A 15,813-nucleotide genomic window follows, 5' to 3' on the forward strand; every position below is an offset into this window, starting at 1 on the left:
GTTTTAATAAGAAAGGTATTGATTAAAGTGTATAATGGCTTTTTCTGAATGTACACTTGGTGTTGGTTTTTTTTTTTCTGAAACACACCGCAAAATATATTTTTTATGTTATTTCAAGAAATAGGCGGAGGATTTGTAAATATAGATCATTCGGGGTAATTTGTGGGTAGCTGGCGCAGAGCTGTGCAGTGACTCATCGATCATTTCCGGGCTGCCACAGCATGTGTTTGATAATGGCTTTGGTAGGTAAATCAATGTACTGAACATTTCTAAAGCATCTTACAAAATGCACAAGCCTTTCATGTGACGACAGTGAGCGACGTGCTCGTGGCCTTCACTTTCCGTATTATAGAATGCTACATGGCTATGAAAGGCAATTCACGATGTACTACAGTGAAATGGAGGGAAAGCTATGGGATCACTTTGAGTTGATGTTTTTCTGTGGTAAATGTAATCATCAGACATTGACTGCCTCCACTTTTCCACCTTAGCGTATTCAAACTGTGTTCATTTAGCTATATGGGGGCTGAGGTAGAAGTGACACCTGCGCCATTCCACCTGGGTGGGTCCAAGGGTCTGCCAACTACATAAGAGACTGAAGTTTCTCCTCTGACTTTTTTCTCCCCTCTCGGTGGATTGGAAGAAAAGGCCACTGATTTTGGGAAGATATGGGGATATTGGTCACAACTGCCTACCATGTATTTGTATAGGCAGTCTGAGGCTGTATCCAAATAGCTGACACTGAGTGTGAGTGCCGCCATTCATGGAGCATTACTGCTAAAAAAGAACAAAGTGCTTTTTAATGAGGAACGGATCTCGCTGTGGTTTTTGCCTAATCCGCTCTTCCCTGTGTATATATGTCTCTATCACCTTATGTATGTATATTTCTCCTTCGCCTCATTGGGGTCACAGGACAATGTGCTGTGTCCCCCAATGAGTGGCTTGGAGAAAAGGATTTTACGGTGAGTACACAAAAATCCCTGTATGTATGTAGTTTTTTTCCCCCCTCTTTTGGCATATCTCTTACTTACAAAGTTTGCATCCCAAATATTGAGACATTTAAACAGTTATTACCAGTTTGGCAAGTTATCTCCTATCTGCAGGCACTGTATTTAGTGATCTCCGTCCCAAAGATGGTGAATGGAGCAGCGGCACATGTGCATGGCCACCGCCACAGTATAAGGAGCATTTCAGAGTTCCATTCTCAGGATTAGGGCTCGCTCACATGAGAGTATACATCAGACGAGTGCTCTCTGATGTTTTATCGGATAACACTTGGAGCAATGCTATGCAATGGGGCAGTGCAGATCTGCGTTTTTTTAAATTTTTTTGCTTTTTTTTTCATATGAGTGGCAAAATTGCAGTATGCTGTGATTAGCTCTGCCATTCAAGTCTATGGGTGCATGAAAAACATCACACTGTGCTCGGATGTAATCCAAGTGCAGTTAGGCATATGCTGTAGAATGGAGAAGGTGGAGAAATTAAGTTCTTCATCTTCTCTTCGCCTGTTCTTCTCATATCTGAGAAAATTGGATCACAATAATCTGACATTCTGATCAGTGTTTCATCAGAATGTCATTAGCTAATCGAGCCAGTTCTCTCCTATGAGAGACTCAACGCTCAGAGTCCGGCCTGAGTGAGTGTCCCGGTGATCTGATCCCCAGCGATCATGAAGTTGATTACCTATCCCGCACGTAGTAAATAACTTGTTAAGTTGGAAATGCTCCATTGGAGACTAGATTGTCTGTGTTTTTGCAATCCTATGTAAGAAGAGAGGTCAACTACAGCTAATAACACTTGCCTCAATGTGTGTGACCACATCTTATGGCACATTTGGCTGGCCTACACACTAATGGGTCTATGATAGCACTAAGCTACTAGAGAAACATTTAGACTGCAGAACGCCCCCATAATGACAGTTCAAACTTTTTAACGCTGAACGCTATATAGTTATTGAGAATCCACCGTAAAATTTATTGTGGCTTGATTCAAAATCTGAAGGTCAAGGAGAGCTCCAGGGGGTTTTACACCTTGTGGGTGAGCTACTATAATATCACGGATTGCCAAAAATTTGTGTTTCAGGATCATTGTAGTGATAAAAAAAAATAGATAGATATACCCTTTAAGCGGTATTGTTAGTTTTTACACACTTAGATTTGATTCTGGAGAATGGGGATGCCATCAAATTACTATGAAAGCACCTCCAGTGGTGCTGTGAATCCTGAAAGCCGTGGGTGCTTACATTTGCAGTGATCCCATTTATTCACTCCCCGACGGTAATAATCGTGCAAATTTTCCCTTCAACCAACTGTGCTTAAAGTTCAAAACTTTCCTTCTCGGTGAAAAATGAACAGCACACAAATTTTTCAAGGATCCATAGACTTGTATTACTGAGTTTGATCCTCAAAAATACACGGACATGTGAACAGCTCCATAGACTACAACAGGTACGAATTCTATCCACGAAAGACGCGGATCTAACGTACGTGAAAATCTGATGTCCGAATGAGCTCTAAACGTTAGAGCAGACCAAGACTGGCGATTTTTCTTCTGCTGTATTAATAACATAAAGTGGATTTATAAAATATGAACGTAACTTTTGAATTATTGAATTGTGCTCCACCTCACAAAACACACAAGATAAGACTGCTGTGCACAATATCAATGTTTATGGCAACTACAAAGTCTAGCAAAGCCCAAACCTCAGCCGAGATCCTGCTGCACCAGGATACGTTCTCCCTGTAAGAATCTGTCAATGTTTATCACCCATTAGGCTATGTGCACATTGAGTTTTTTTCAAAACTTTTGGAGCAGTCCTCAAATTTGAAGTTTTTGCCCTGTATCCACTTCAAGAAATTTTTCTCAAGTTCCTGCTCCAAAAAATCTCAAGTGAGAACATATTTTTGGGCATGAGTCTTTTTGCTGAGTTTTAGGAGCAGAAACGGAGAGATCACACAAGTTTTTGAGGTGTTTTGAGACTTGGAGGAAGATTTGTGGAGTTTTGAAAAAAACTGCGCGCGCACATGTCCTTAAACTCTTCGGTCATAATTCAAGCCCCGTTAGGTGGGTTCACCTCCTATCATCATGGTAAGGTGCTCTCTACATGTATAATGTAAAAGTGACATTGTGAAGATGGATTTTTGATTGGTCTTCGTTGTAGCTTTGCAGCTCTTCTGCCTCAGTATGTTGTAGATTGCTGCTTCACATCCAGATATTGTAACTTCTCTTTAGGTACTTTATGTTGCAGGTTTGTGATAGCAGAGGTGCCGTATCCCATCTGGCTAACTTGAAGCGGTTCTCCGAGGCCACTGTCATTTTTCTAATTAATCTTTCAGGCAAATAGGGCAGTAGAGCTCCAAACATGAAGAATAGACATCCAAGACTGTGTAATATGCTAGTAAAGGCGGCATAATCCATTTTCTGCCACATATTAAACTTCCCATGCGCTATTTACTCAGCCCGGCGTTTTTATGCCATTCCTAAAGTGGTTGTTTAAGCTACGGTAATTAAAGTTACCCATAGGCAGCACATACTACTCACAAATGGTAAATCAGAGGCAAAATCCATGTGTGTCTTTGGCTATGTTTTCTCAATATTCTGCTTGACACAACTGTATGTTTTCATGTTGCAGAGTTTCTTTTTCATCTATCTAACCATCCCACCACTATGTTTTGTCTTGTAGGACTCACAGTCCATTAATGAGTTTTGGAGCGAGTTTTGTCAGCTTTTTGGTAAGTGGTATTGTGTTTTTACAGTGTACAGATAACATTGGCTACAACCTTTTATGTTTACATATCCTTATATAAATCCTGTTGCTAACATGTATCTTTCTGTATGTCTGAACATAACCATTATTTGCTGGAATTTTATATTTGTTTCCGCTGTATACCTTACTAAACAGAGCTGTACAATGTATTATGAAAATGTATCAATCTGGCTGTCAGCTCCTCAGTGTCTCTCCTCCCTGCTGAGATCTCTCACTGCTCTGTACAAGCTTCAGCTGTCAGTCAGGCTGGCTGGGTGAGAGGAGACTGAATATACTTGGAGTCATGAGCTATTTTGTTCTCTAGTTTGTCTCTAAAAATCTTACTATCGGGATTAGGCAGCCATGCTGGCATGAATTTTTAAAATACCATATCTTTGTTTAGCTCAAAAAAGCCTTCATTGCTGTACAAAAACGCGGCAAAACGCGCATTTTTGACATAGCGTTTTTGCTGCCAAGTGATGCAGAAACTTTGTAGAAATTTCTGCAAGCAAATACTCAATGTGCGCACATAGCCTTATAGCTGTGTAGATCTTGGTGTGGTCTTCAGACTCAGAGCTCCTGTCACTGAAACCCTGGAAAATGCTCACATGTTGTCCTCCGTCAGCTGACGGCTGCGGTGTCATCCTTATTCATAATTAGATATATGGAAATGTGCACCGAGGGAGCCTGGGAAGAATTATGCAAAGTAGGAGTTTGATTACAGCTAAACATTTTGGGATTTCCATCAGCAGCAATGATATTTGAATAGCCGCGTGTGTGGCCCAGGGTGAAATACTAGTAAATGAAACCTTGTGCATTTAACGGGTAGGAGGCTGTCGTACGTGTTAGTCTTGTGTATATTGGATCCATTGAGGAACAGTCCAGACTGTCCCCACCGCAGATTATACTGCATGCATTCAGTGTCATCAGCCCCTGGCTGGGACCCCTGTATTGTCAGTGTCACGATTGATGCATAGTTCCCGTACATGTACATTCAGCTCCCATGGACACACTGATGAGAGTATAATAGGTGGGTCATGTCCAATCTATGGCTCCTGGGAAATAATGTGTTGTCTCCTTTATCCTTCCGTGGACTGTAGCTCAGATTTTACTATCAGACCTTGGTGTAAAGTGGGATTCTTTGAGAGCTCGCACATAGGTCACCATTTTATTAAAGGGGGTTTTCCCAAGAGCAAAGAACATTTTCATCGACAGATCGTGGAATAATTATGGTTTTACACAATTGTATGAGTTTTAAATAAAATGTTCCTGGTAAAAGTATATTATACTTACTATATTTTAGGAGTGTCTACCAGCCGTAATATGGAAAGGAATCTGTCAGCAGGTTTTTGCTATGTAATCTGAGGACAGCATGGTGTAGCAGCTGAGACACAAATTCAGGGATATGTTACTTATTAGGCTGTATGTTGTTGTTTACATACAATTAATGTTTTATCAGTGGGAGATTATCATTGCCTAGACTGGTGCCCTTGTGAGACCTGGTCTAACTCTATTCACAGGACTCAAAAGCAGCTCACTGTCAATATACAGTGTACATACAGAGCTGTGGTGTGGGCGGGGGCAGCTTTCTGAGCTCTGCTATATGCTAAATCTAAAGCCTCTCATTGTGTCACAGCTGCTGCACCCAGTAAACTTAAGTGATACATCGCTGGAATCAGGGCCTCTTTTCCTACATTATTCTGCTCTCAGATGAGGTAGCAAAAACCTGCTGACAGATTCTCTTTAAATGTAAAGGAATTTACAGTCTATCCACAATGAGATTGATTTTACTCCTCCTTCAAATAAAAAATCTGTAACACACAAGACAAGGCAATTAAATGTTATGACAGAGGGTAAAAGGTGTGTCCAAGTCCAAATAAAACACTATATGAGCTGTTGTGAGCTGAGCCAGACCCAGTAGCTCTATATAATAAACCCAGGTCATGTGGAAACCTAATAATGGTCCTTGGCAAAAGGAAAAATCTTCTCTCAACACATGTGGCTTAGGGTCAGAGACCAACCCAACTACTTGAGTGTTGCTGCCTGGCACAGATGTCCTCAGAGAAGAGGTCAGACATATTGGGGAACATTCTAGTCAAACTGCGAGCACAACATGAATAATCCTTGGTGAATCTCTCTGTACTTTCTGGCTTGTTCCCATACAGAGAAGTATAGAGGGCACATTGGCCCCATGGTAGGTATGCTGTGTGGGGCCATTTTCAGGGGGATGGTTATTTGTATGTACCGGTATTTATATAGCGTCTACAATAAGTAATTACAGTACTTGCTCCCTGTAGTGATTGCCATGGCAGGAAATAGACTGCTCGTCCTTTGATGTACACCAGTATCTACAGTGTATTTCTTGTGCCCAGTGATACACGGCGGTTTATGCTCTGGTACACCTGTTTAGACAATGTTGGTCACACTGGTTGTACCTATCAAAGGGCAGGTCTGGTGCCAGCTGACAATGACTTCAATCTTTGTGTTCCTTGAAAAACATATTTGCATCCTTCCTAGAAAACTTGCGTGGAGATAAGGACATCTTCCATTTAAGGGAGTGTATTTTTTTTAGAACTGACAGAGGAGCATTAGTTTTTTCCTTATTTCTGCCACCCATTGCCTGGCGCTGAGCCAGTGAGGAGAGGATGACATGCATGTACTGTCACAGCGTCTGAAGGTCCACTATGTGATATACGTGTGGCGCTTGTTGGCATTGGGGCTACAAATTTCTATCCAGCCAGCGCATGATTTTCATCTGTTGTACAGGTTCCCCTCATGTTCTTGTGGGTAGTTGTGCATCCTGACATACCTAACCGTATGTGACCCTAGGGTGTGTGTGGGCACAGGCGGTGGGCTCACCTTATGTTGCCATGTAAAGCACTTTTGCCGGTGGACTATGCCATATTGGTCGGCGTTCAGCACGTGGTCAGAGACCTTACATAGGCTTATAATTCACATTTGTGTATGATTAATGCCTGGATGAGCTCTGCTGTAAACTGCAGTGACTGCACCGCTCCGCGCTGACCTTGGTGAGCTCTGCTTAGTGCGGTGTCTAAAGATGGATCAGGGCTCTGCATCTTCCAAGACGGCGTGCAGAGTGCCCAGAGCATGTGTGCCAGGGCTCGGCTCAGGCTGCTCTTTATACAGCCAGTGTTATGGCTCTGTAACTTGTTCCCGTGAGTGAGGAGGAATCGGTATTTTTTGGCTTTATAGCTTATATAATCTATAGCCTGTTGGGTGCATTAAATATAATATACACTGACCAGCCATAGCATCAAAACTACCATGTATTGTGTGAGACCCCCTTGTGCCACCAAAGCAGCGCTGAGATGCGAGGCAATAACTCCACAAGACATCTGAACCTTTCAGGGCTGATATACAGCATTCTATAATGCTGTATATGTGCCCCAGACCGGTAAGAGAAGAAAAAGACCTTTTATTATACTCCCCTACGGGGAGGTCTGGTCTGAGGGGTGTCGCTCTTCTTAGTCCGCTCCTCCCTTCTTCTTGCGATCGCCGTCCTCCTTCTTGTGGATAATGCGTCCCTGCATCATTCACACAGTGTCCCCGGCATCGCGCTCCTGTGCTGGCGTACTTCTCTGCCCTGACCAGTACAGAGGAAAGTACAGCCGTGCGCCTGTCTATTATATCTAGCATTAAAGGGGCTCTGTCAGCACAGAATGACTGTTCAAACTAAGCACAGGCGCTCGGTGCTTCATGGCGGGGCCAATCATTTATAGACACCCTCCCACCTGCCTGGTTTCCATCTATCTCAGCCCTTGTCTGGCTCTGATGCTAAAGCTGTCAATCAAAGGGGGGGTAGAAATAGAGAGGTGGGGGTGAAACAGATAGGAAGGTGTCTATAAATAGTTGGCCTCACCATGAAACAGCAAGGGGCAGGACTTGCTTTGAACAGGCGTTCTGTGCTGACAGTCCATTTAAAGGGAACCTCTCAGCTGATTCATGCTTCTCAAACCACAAGCAGCATGAACCAGACACTGTGCTGATATTTCATTCATGCTCTGAAACCTGGCTAGATACCATGTATCCAGTCTAACTGGTCAGTTGTAGATCTTTGGTAACTTCTCCTCACCCCGCTTGAGACCTGAGACTCATCGGAGCAGGGAGAGGCAGCAGTGACCTACCTTGGATTAGTCATCTGAGACATTTCATCATCGGCTGGCTTTTCCAAGGTATGAGTTCTCTGAAATGCTGTAATGTTTCGGAGTAAAACCCGATAAGGTAGCCTAGCTCTGATTCATGCTGCTTCAGCCTCGGGCAGCATGAAGCCGCTTACAGGTTCCCGGTAACATTTTTAGCAACTTGAGCTACAGTAACCCTTCTGTGGGATTGAACCAGATGTGCTAGTGGTTCATAACCCTGCTACTAGTGCACTGAATACAATGAAGACCCCATAAGATCTATGATTTTGGAAAAGCTCTGTATTAGACACCCAGCTATAACGTTTTGGCCCTTGTGGTAAAATCCTTCGGTTTATCATTATTTCTGCCCTCATCACATTTACTTTAATAACATGCCTGTTCACTTGCTCCCTAATAAACAGAGTCTGACACGGTCACAGGCATCATTTATCTATATTATTTCTATTATTCATATACAGTGTATACACAGTAATGTATGGAAAAAATGTTGCAAAGCAAGAACACTCAAAAATAGAAGCGTTGATTAGTTTATTTTTATCAATTAAAATGCAAAGTGAATGAACAAAGGAGAAATCAAAATCCAGGTATATTTGGTGTGATTAACCTTTGCCTTCAAAACATCATCAAAGCATCAGTTCTTCTAGGCATTTTTGTACTGTTTTTGAAGGAATTTAGCAGGAAAGTTGTTCCAAACATCATGGAATACTAACCACAGATCTTGTGTATGTAGGCTTGTGTCTGTCACTTCATCTAATCCCACACAGACTTGTTGTTGAGCTAAGGGCTCTGTGAGGAGCAGATCATCACTTTCAGCAATCTTTGGTCTTTACACTGGAGACAGTCCTTAGTGATCTTGTCTGTATGATTTGGGGTAGTTGCCAACTGCAGAATAAGATTGTATCCAGTTAGACGCCTCCCTGATGGTACCGCATGATGGAGAAGTATCTGCCTGTATTTCTCAATAGGACACTCAGAAGTGGGCAAAGTTGAGGTCTGTAGACCCAGTGATATGGTCTCCAAAAAGCTCTGATGTCAACATCAATGTGTCTGTGGGATTACATGAAGAAACAGAAGGATTTGCGTAAGTGACATCCACGGAAGATCTGTGGTTAGTTTTCAGCAGAGTTTGGTATGTTTTTACAGTCAGTGATTTTTTTTTTTATTTTTTTTTTTTATTTTTTCGTTTGCAAACAAAATTTGCGAAGCTTTTCCCATGTGTTACAATCGGATCAAGCACAGACATGTCTTTGTGATAGTTTGAACAGGCGCAGACCAAAAAACACATGTGAACAGCACCATATACTTTCCAGGGTATGTATGTGTTCTGTCTGTGAAAAACACAAATAAAATACGTACGTGTAAAATGGGCATCGGAAAGAGTCCTTGGGCTACGTTCGCACATTTATATTGGGCTAGGTTCACACGTTGAGAATTTGCAGCAATTTTATTATTTTTGTTACGTTTTATGCAAATTGAAAGCTGCGCTTTCCAGTGCCAGCAAAAGCTTCATGCACACAATTGTTTTTTGTTTTTTTTCCTTACTGAATTGGGAAACTGCTGCCTTTTTTTTTTTTTTTAAAGCTGCTTCATGTCAATCCTTTCAGGGTTTATTTTTTTATTTATTTTTTTTTTTTTTTAACTTTTTTGCAGTATTTTTTATTATGGACAGTAATGAGGAAGTGCAAAATCACTGCAAAAAACCCCCCGCAGCTCTGCATTTTTCCTGTGTTTTTGGTAAATAAAAGTAACTTTATTAAACTTGTTCTGTAGATAAATGACACAAATAATCTGCACTAGAAAACACCGCTAAAAATGCAACAAAACCAGACCAAAGACGCAGCGATACCTGCTTTTTGTAAGCAGCTTCTTGACAGCCAAGATGGCAGGTTTTTCCTGCAGAAAAAAAGCAACAAGTGAACATAGCCTTAGTGTTACCATCTAAGGGAAACGGACCATGGTTTCTTTTTTTCTCTAGTATAACCCTGGTTGCATCAGTTTTTTCCTAACCTGTTCTTCTTTTACTGAAGCAGGTAGACTGTCTAATTTTTTTAATCCATTAACTAGTAACAAAATATCACTTAACGGCTGTAACTCGGATGCATCTCTGATAGACATCTTCCACCTGTTCTCTATGTGGATCCTCAGACTTTAATGGCCATGTCTGATCCCCAGATCGGATGAGAACAGGGCCTGCTCCGAGTATCACGGACCGGACTCATGGATCTGTTTCTAAAACTGATTTTTGTATGGGTAAAGTGACACTCCATGGGTCATTGGGCTATCCAAAAAAATCTGTCCGTGCCAGCTTGTGTTGCGCGGATGTGTGAATGTAGCCTAATGTAAAAGTGGTAGACCAATGGCGTGGAGCAGAATCCATCTGGCTTTTGCAATTTGCATTACTAATATTCTTTAAAAGCAGTTGGCTTTGGATACTACAGATTTGATAGGAATATATATATTTTCGGGATGTTTCATTTTTTTTTTTTTTTTTTTTTTTACGTTTTGGATTTTAAATTTTCATTTTGGAATATTACGCCTCTGGTTTTCGTCTTCAGAACGCCATGATGACTTTTGAAGAGGAGAAAATGCAGATTGCATGCGATGACTTGAAAATGACTGAGAAGCTGTGTGAGAGCGATGAAGGAGTAATAGAGACCATCAAAAATAAAATCAAGAAAAATGTAAGTATGGGGTTACACAATAACACGGAGAGCCTGTACAACGTCTAAAATCTCTTTGTACTCTGATATACTCCAGATCCAATGTCTGTCCAGTGACCTATAGTGGAAGCATCTGTTGGAAGTATATGTTGTGAAATCCCTCCAATGTATACCTCGAAACATGCGCTGGAAACCCAGTGCGCTTGCGCCATAGTTCCAGAATTTCGAGGGACAAGGCATTCAGGATGAGAGCCTTTTAGATTTACGCCTCTATATGGTTCCCAATAAAAAAGTGAAGTAGGGAGTCCAAGGCTACGTTCTCACGATGAGCTTTTGGTGCGTATTTCTGCAGTGTCAAAAACTCAGCGTCTTACAGTAGCAGTATAGTGGATGGGATTTATGGAAATCTCCTGCCCCATGTACTTCTTTCTAACACGGCGTAAACCGACCTACGGCGCACGTTTCCACTCCGCAGCTTGTCAAGTTCTCATGTGGAAACCTCACTGAACCCCCCCAAAAATTGCATCAGATGCGGAAAATCCGCAGGTAAATGCGAAAACGCATCAAAATTAATCTAATCCGCACCTGAGTATCTCAAGAAGGTTTTCTCAAAGCCAGATACCAGGAATTCTAAGGGTATGTGCCCACGGTCAGGATTTGCTGCGGTTTTGACGCTGCTTATTTATGCAGCATCCAACCCACAGCGGCCGGATGTTACAGCACAGTGGATGGGATTTCTAGAAATCCCATGTCCACTGTGCATGTATTTGCACCTGTGGATCACCCGCGGAGACTGACACGCAGCGCATCTTTCACATCCGTCATTTATCTGCAGTGGGGGCGCTAGTCTCCACAACAGAAATTTCCACATTAGAATGTATTGAACGAGGTAACTCCGCACGGTTCAGTGAGCACATGCGGAATTACCTGCATTAATAGAACACAGTGGTTTGGACGCAAGCGAACATACATGGAGACCAAAGTGCTGATCGTGGGCACATACCCTTAAAAGCAAAGCAGTTTTATTTAAAGCGTGACCTACCGTAGAGACCCAACACGCAATGTCAAAAACGCAATAAAAAAACCCTGCAAGTAACCGAATTTAAATAGGTGCAGAAATTCTGCCGCGTCAAAAGCGTAGCTAAAGCTTATTGTGGAAACATAGCTTAGGTTACATTCCCATGATGAGCAATTAACTGAGTTTTTGATGCTGCAGAATTTCTGCATCTATTTAAATTCGGTTACTTGCGTTTTTTTCGTTGCGTTTTTGATGCTGCGTTTTTTCCCCTTGCCGGTATGTCGGACGGGCTTTAAATAAAGCTGCTTTGTTTTTGATACTTCCTTGTATTTGGCTTTGACAAAACTTTATTGATACACTTGGGTGCAGATGGCATACATTTTTGATGCGTTCCCACTGCGGAAATGCACTGAAAAATGGTGCGGATGTGAGACACTCATCGCAGGTCAGTTTACACACAGTAAAAATGAAAGCACAGGGGGCAGGAGATTTCTATAAATCCCATCCAATTGTCATGGGGCAGTAGTGGGAAGACAGGGGATGAGGAACCTGGGCCCCTGAACTGCCCCTCAGGCTAAAGGGGGTGCCCTGGCTTTCCTTAACTTGGGGATACACTTAATGGTAGTGAAGCCCAAGTCTCCGACCTGTCCCTATCTCCTGTTTAGCCCTGAGCTAAACCCCCCAACCCCCTCCACAGGAGGTGAGACAGGGAAAAAAGTGAACTGCACCAAGAACACACAAGGAAAGATATGACAGACACCTAAGGGTGAAATAAACTAAAAAACAAAACTTGGCTTTCTCTGCAGCCAAAGCTCCGAGCAGCAGAGTAAGGAACCAGATGGAGGTTATAGCTGAAGTTCACCGCACAAAGCCAGCTCCTGACTCCAGCTTGGTTGGTCTCCAAAGAGGAAAGAGTATCACCAACAGTGAGCTGCAGCACCAGGTGGCCTTAAAAAGGAAGGTGGGAGTGGCACCCACCTGCATAGATAATTAATCACAATGTAGTAACACCAGCGACCACGGGGGGGGGGGCAAAAACCCACCAGCAGACTAACCTTGTAGTAACACCAGTGGCAAAAACTAATATTAACCCCCGATGGACTGAAAGGAAAGAGAATCCAGAATCTGACACAGATCCAAAAATGGATCGTGACACCACTCTGCTGGAGTTGTAAGATGCTGCATTTTTAAAGTGGCAAAAATTCTGAGTCAGAAACGCACCAAACACTCATCGTGTGATCGTAGCCTAACTGTTTTGGTGTGCACAGGTTTTCAGCCTTCAAGACAGGTCTGTTGCCTCATTTCACAGCACCAACTTAGTACACAGATGTCTTAAACCTGATGAGGCTGTTTTTCTTACGTAGTATCACTATTCCTTTTTTGCAAGTTTTCCTGTCTGATATTAAAATAAGATCATTTGGATTGTTCATCTTTATATTCGGATCGTTCAGCTGTTTGACATTGATTTTCAAAGTAAGTACACCAACTTCACCCGGTGTAAGACGTTTATCTTCTAAAATATACAGTGTGTAATGTGAAATCTGGTGACGGATCCACTAAAGATGTAATCAATGATGTTCCATTCTGCAGTTTGTGACAAGATATTTCCATTGTTGTCATCGTGAAAGGAGGTATAGTTGGCACCACTGGGCACGTCGGTTCACTGCTACCTTATAAAGGGGTCTGATGATGGAATCTCTTATTGATCAAAATGACATTTCTGGGATCCAAACTCTCTTAGTTGCTGCTTTGATGGAGCTTCAGTGCAGTCATTTAGATGGAAAGTGAAAAATCCATAGAAATGATAATGAAAAACATTTGTCTGCTGGAGAGCGAATACAAATAATGAGATTCTTCATCCATGTCATGTATTGTAAGTCATTGTATGTTCCCCATGGCTGAAGAATGATAATAAAAAATGTCCTTTTAATCTTCGAGTTGATGATTTGCTTTTTCCATTCTCTGCCTTTGTATCTGATGTTAATTTGTAAGATTTCATAGCATTTTCAGGGCATTGTCCTCTTATCATATCCCATTAGCTATTTCTTTCCATGACTTGATCCTCTCTGCCACACCGACTCTTCTAACGTGAACCCACGGTTTTCTCCTGAACAGGTCGACGTTAGGAAGTCTGCCCAGTCGATGGTTGATCGCCTGCAGAGACAGATCATTATTGCAGACTGCCAGGTTTATTTAGCCGTGCTTTCTTTTGTGAAGCAGGAGCTGTCAGGTGAGTCTCCAGATTAGTAGAGATGCGGGCAGAATTATGCTGAGCACGGGCAGACGGATTCATTTCCTTCCTGCTGTGTTTCTTAGTTACTGGTATTACTGTCATTACCAATTTGTGTAAGAAAATAATGGAAGTGTAGGCAGGAGTTTCCATATTAGAAGCCTGTGCTGCTGTCATACGCCAGGTAATACGCCCAGTCACGCTGCAAACATTGTTCAGGAACGGACTGAGGAACATGAAAAGAGATCAAGGTGATGACTTGGCCTCCAAATTCCCCAGATCTCAGTGAGTGATGAGTGAGCACCTGTGGGATGTACTGGAAAATCAAGTCTGGTCCATACAGGCTGCACCTTTCAATTTGCAGGACTTAAAGGGGTTGTCCGGCCTTAAGGCCCCATTACACATAACTATGTCCCAGCGATCCCACCAATGATCCGACATGGATGGGATCGCTGGGACATCGTTAGGCTGATCGCTGGTGAGCTGTCACATAGACAGCCCCTCCAACGAACAGGACCAGAGAGCACGCTGGTTTCTAATGTAAACATTGGGTATCCAGGAGCCACGGCTCCTGGATAACCGATATTTACATTAGAAACCAGCATCGCTGATCGCTGGTCTCTTGCTGCCACACGCAGCGATGCGTGCTGGCCAGCGGGAGACCAGCGATCGAAAAATGGCCCAGGACGATCAGCGATACCCGGCAGGGGGGCAGTCGCTGATCCCCGTCACACACAGCGATCTCGCTGGCGAGATCGCTGTGGCGTCACAAAATCAGCGATCTCTCTAGTGAGATCGCTGTGTGTGACGGGGCCTTTAGGCTACAACTATATGTGACTGCAGACTTGTGAATCATCACTTGCCCCCAATTATGTGATTTGTATACATTCAGTCACATGCCGACTAGATGGGTGCAAGCTCATTGAGCGAGGCCTTATACGGTCTAGTTGGAATGTGGCTGGGAGTGTGGAAATCACATACTTGCTGTCACATACCCGCCACTCCCAGCGCCGACATCAGAGAATCCTCACAGCACGCATTGAGTGATTGCAGACTTGTAGCCTAACGCCAGACAACTCCTTAGACTACTTTCACACATCCGGTGGTTTTGTTGTGGTGGAAAGCCGGACCGCCGGATCAGGCCTGCAGTGGTGACACCGGATGCAGATGCGGCGCCTGATCCGGCTTGGAAAGCATTTAAAGGAGCCACACCGGGGACGAGAGAGGGGCGGTATGCGGGGGGGGGGGGGGGGAGAGAGAGAGGTACGTACGCGCGCTGGGCACTTGTGGGTTAAACCTCACAGTGTCCGCGCATGCGCTGTAGAAAAAGCCGTTCCGGTGCTACAAAAAAACGTTGCAGGCAACGTTTTTTGCTGACGCCGGACAGCGCAGGTTTGCAGTTTCCGGCTAAAAATGGAGGCGCCGCATGTCCTTCCGACACGATGCGGCGATCATTAAATTCTATGTGCCAAAACCGGATCCGGTTTTCACACTTTTCGCCGCATCGTGCCGGATTCAAAAAGCCGGATGTGTGAAAGTAGCCTTAGCAAAGTGAAAGGTGCAGACTTGATTTTCCAGGACATCTCACATTCTTGCAGTCACTTGACTCCCTGCTTCCAGCATCGGAGAATCCTCACAGCGTGTAGTGCACACAATGTGAGGATTCACAAGTCTGCAGTTACACAGTGACTGCAGACTTGTAGTTTAAGGCCTCTTTCACACATAGACATGTTCATTTTTTGCCGTCAGCAAAGACCGCAAAACGTCTCGCACACGTGCACTCGGATGACACACATGGATGTCATCCGTGTGACATTTTTCAGTCTTGTCCATCAGGATTGATGAGGCAACTATAGAATCTAATTATCAACCATTCCTCATGTATTTTGTTTTTCAAAATTATACAAATTTTGGTAGATCGCTGAAAAGGGGAAAAAAAATGCTGCATTGTGTGAACCCAGTCTAAATTCTGCTTATTAATTTTGCTATTATTTTTT

General features: G+C 43.1%; 1 protein-coding gene across 1 annotated transcript in view; it reads left to right on the forward strand.

Annotated features, from left to right (window-relative positions):
- Nucleotides 1-15,813, forward strand: part of TTC39C (tetratricopeptide repeat domain 39C) — a 114,257-nt gene that overhangs the window by 58,105 nt on the left and 40,339 nt on the right. Inside the window, exons 2-4 of the mRNA XM_073550825.1 lie at nt 3,683-3,731; nt 10,464-10,589; nt 13,702-13,816. Coding sequence (XP_073406926.1) covers nt 3,683-3,731; nt 10,464-10,589; nt 13,702-13,816 — 290 coding nt within the window. The remainder of the gene's footprint in view (nt 1-3,682; nt 3,732-10,463; nt 10,590-13,701; nt 13,817-15,813) is intronic.

Source organism: Dendrobates tinctorius, unplaced genomic scaffold, assembly GCF_039654945.1.
Source record: "Dendrobates tinctorius isolate UK_male_01 unplaced genomic scaffold, ASM3965494v1 ptg000171l, whole genome shotgun sequence".
In the NCBI taxonomy this organism is placed as follows: domain Eukaryota; kingdom Metazoa; phylum Chordata; class Amphibia; order Anura; family Dendrobatidae; genus Dendrobates; species Dendrobates tinctorius.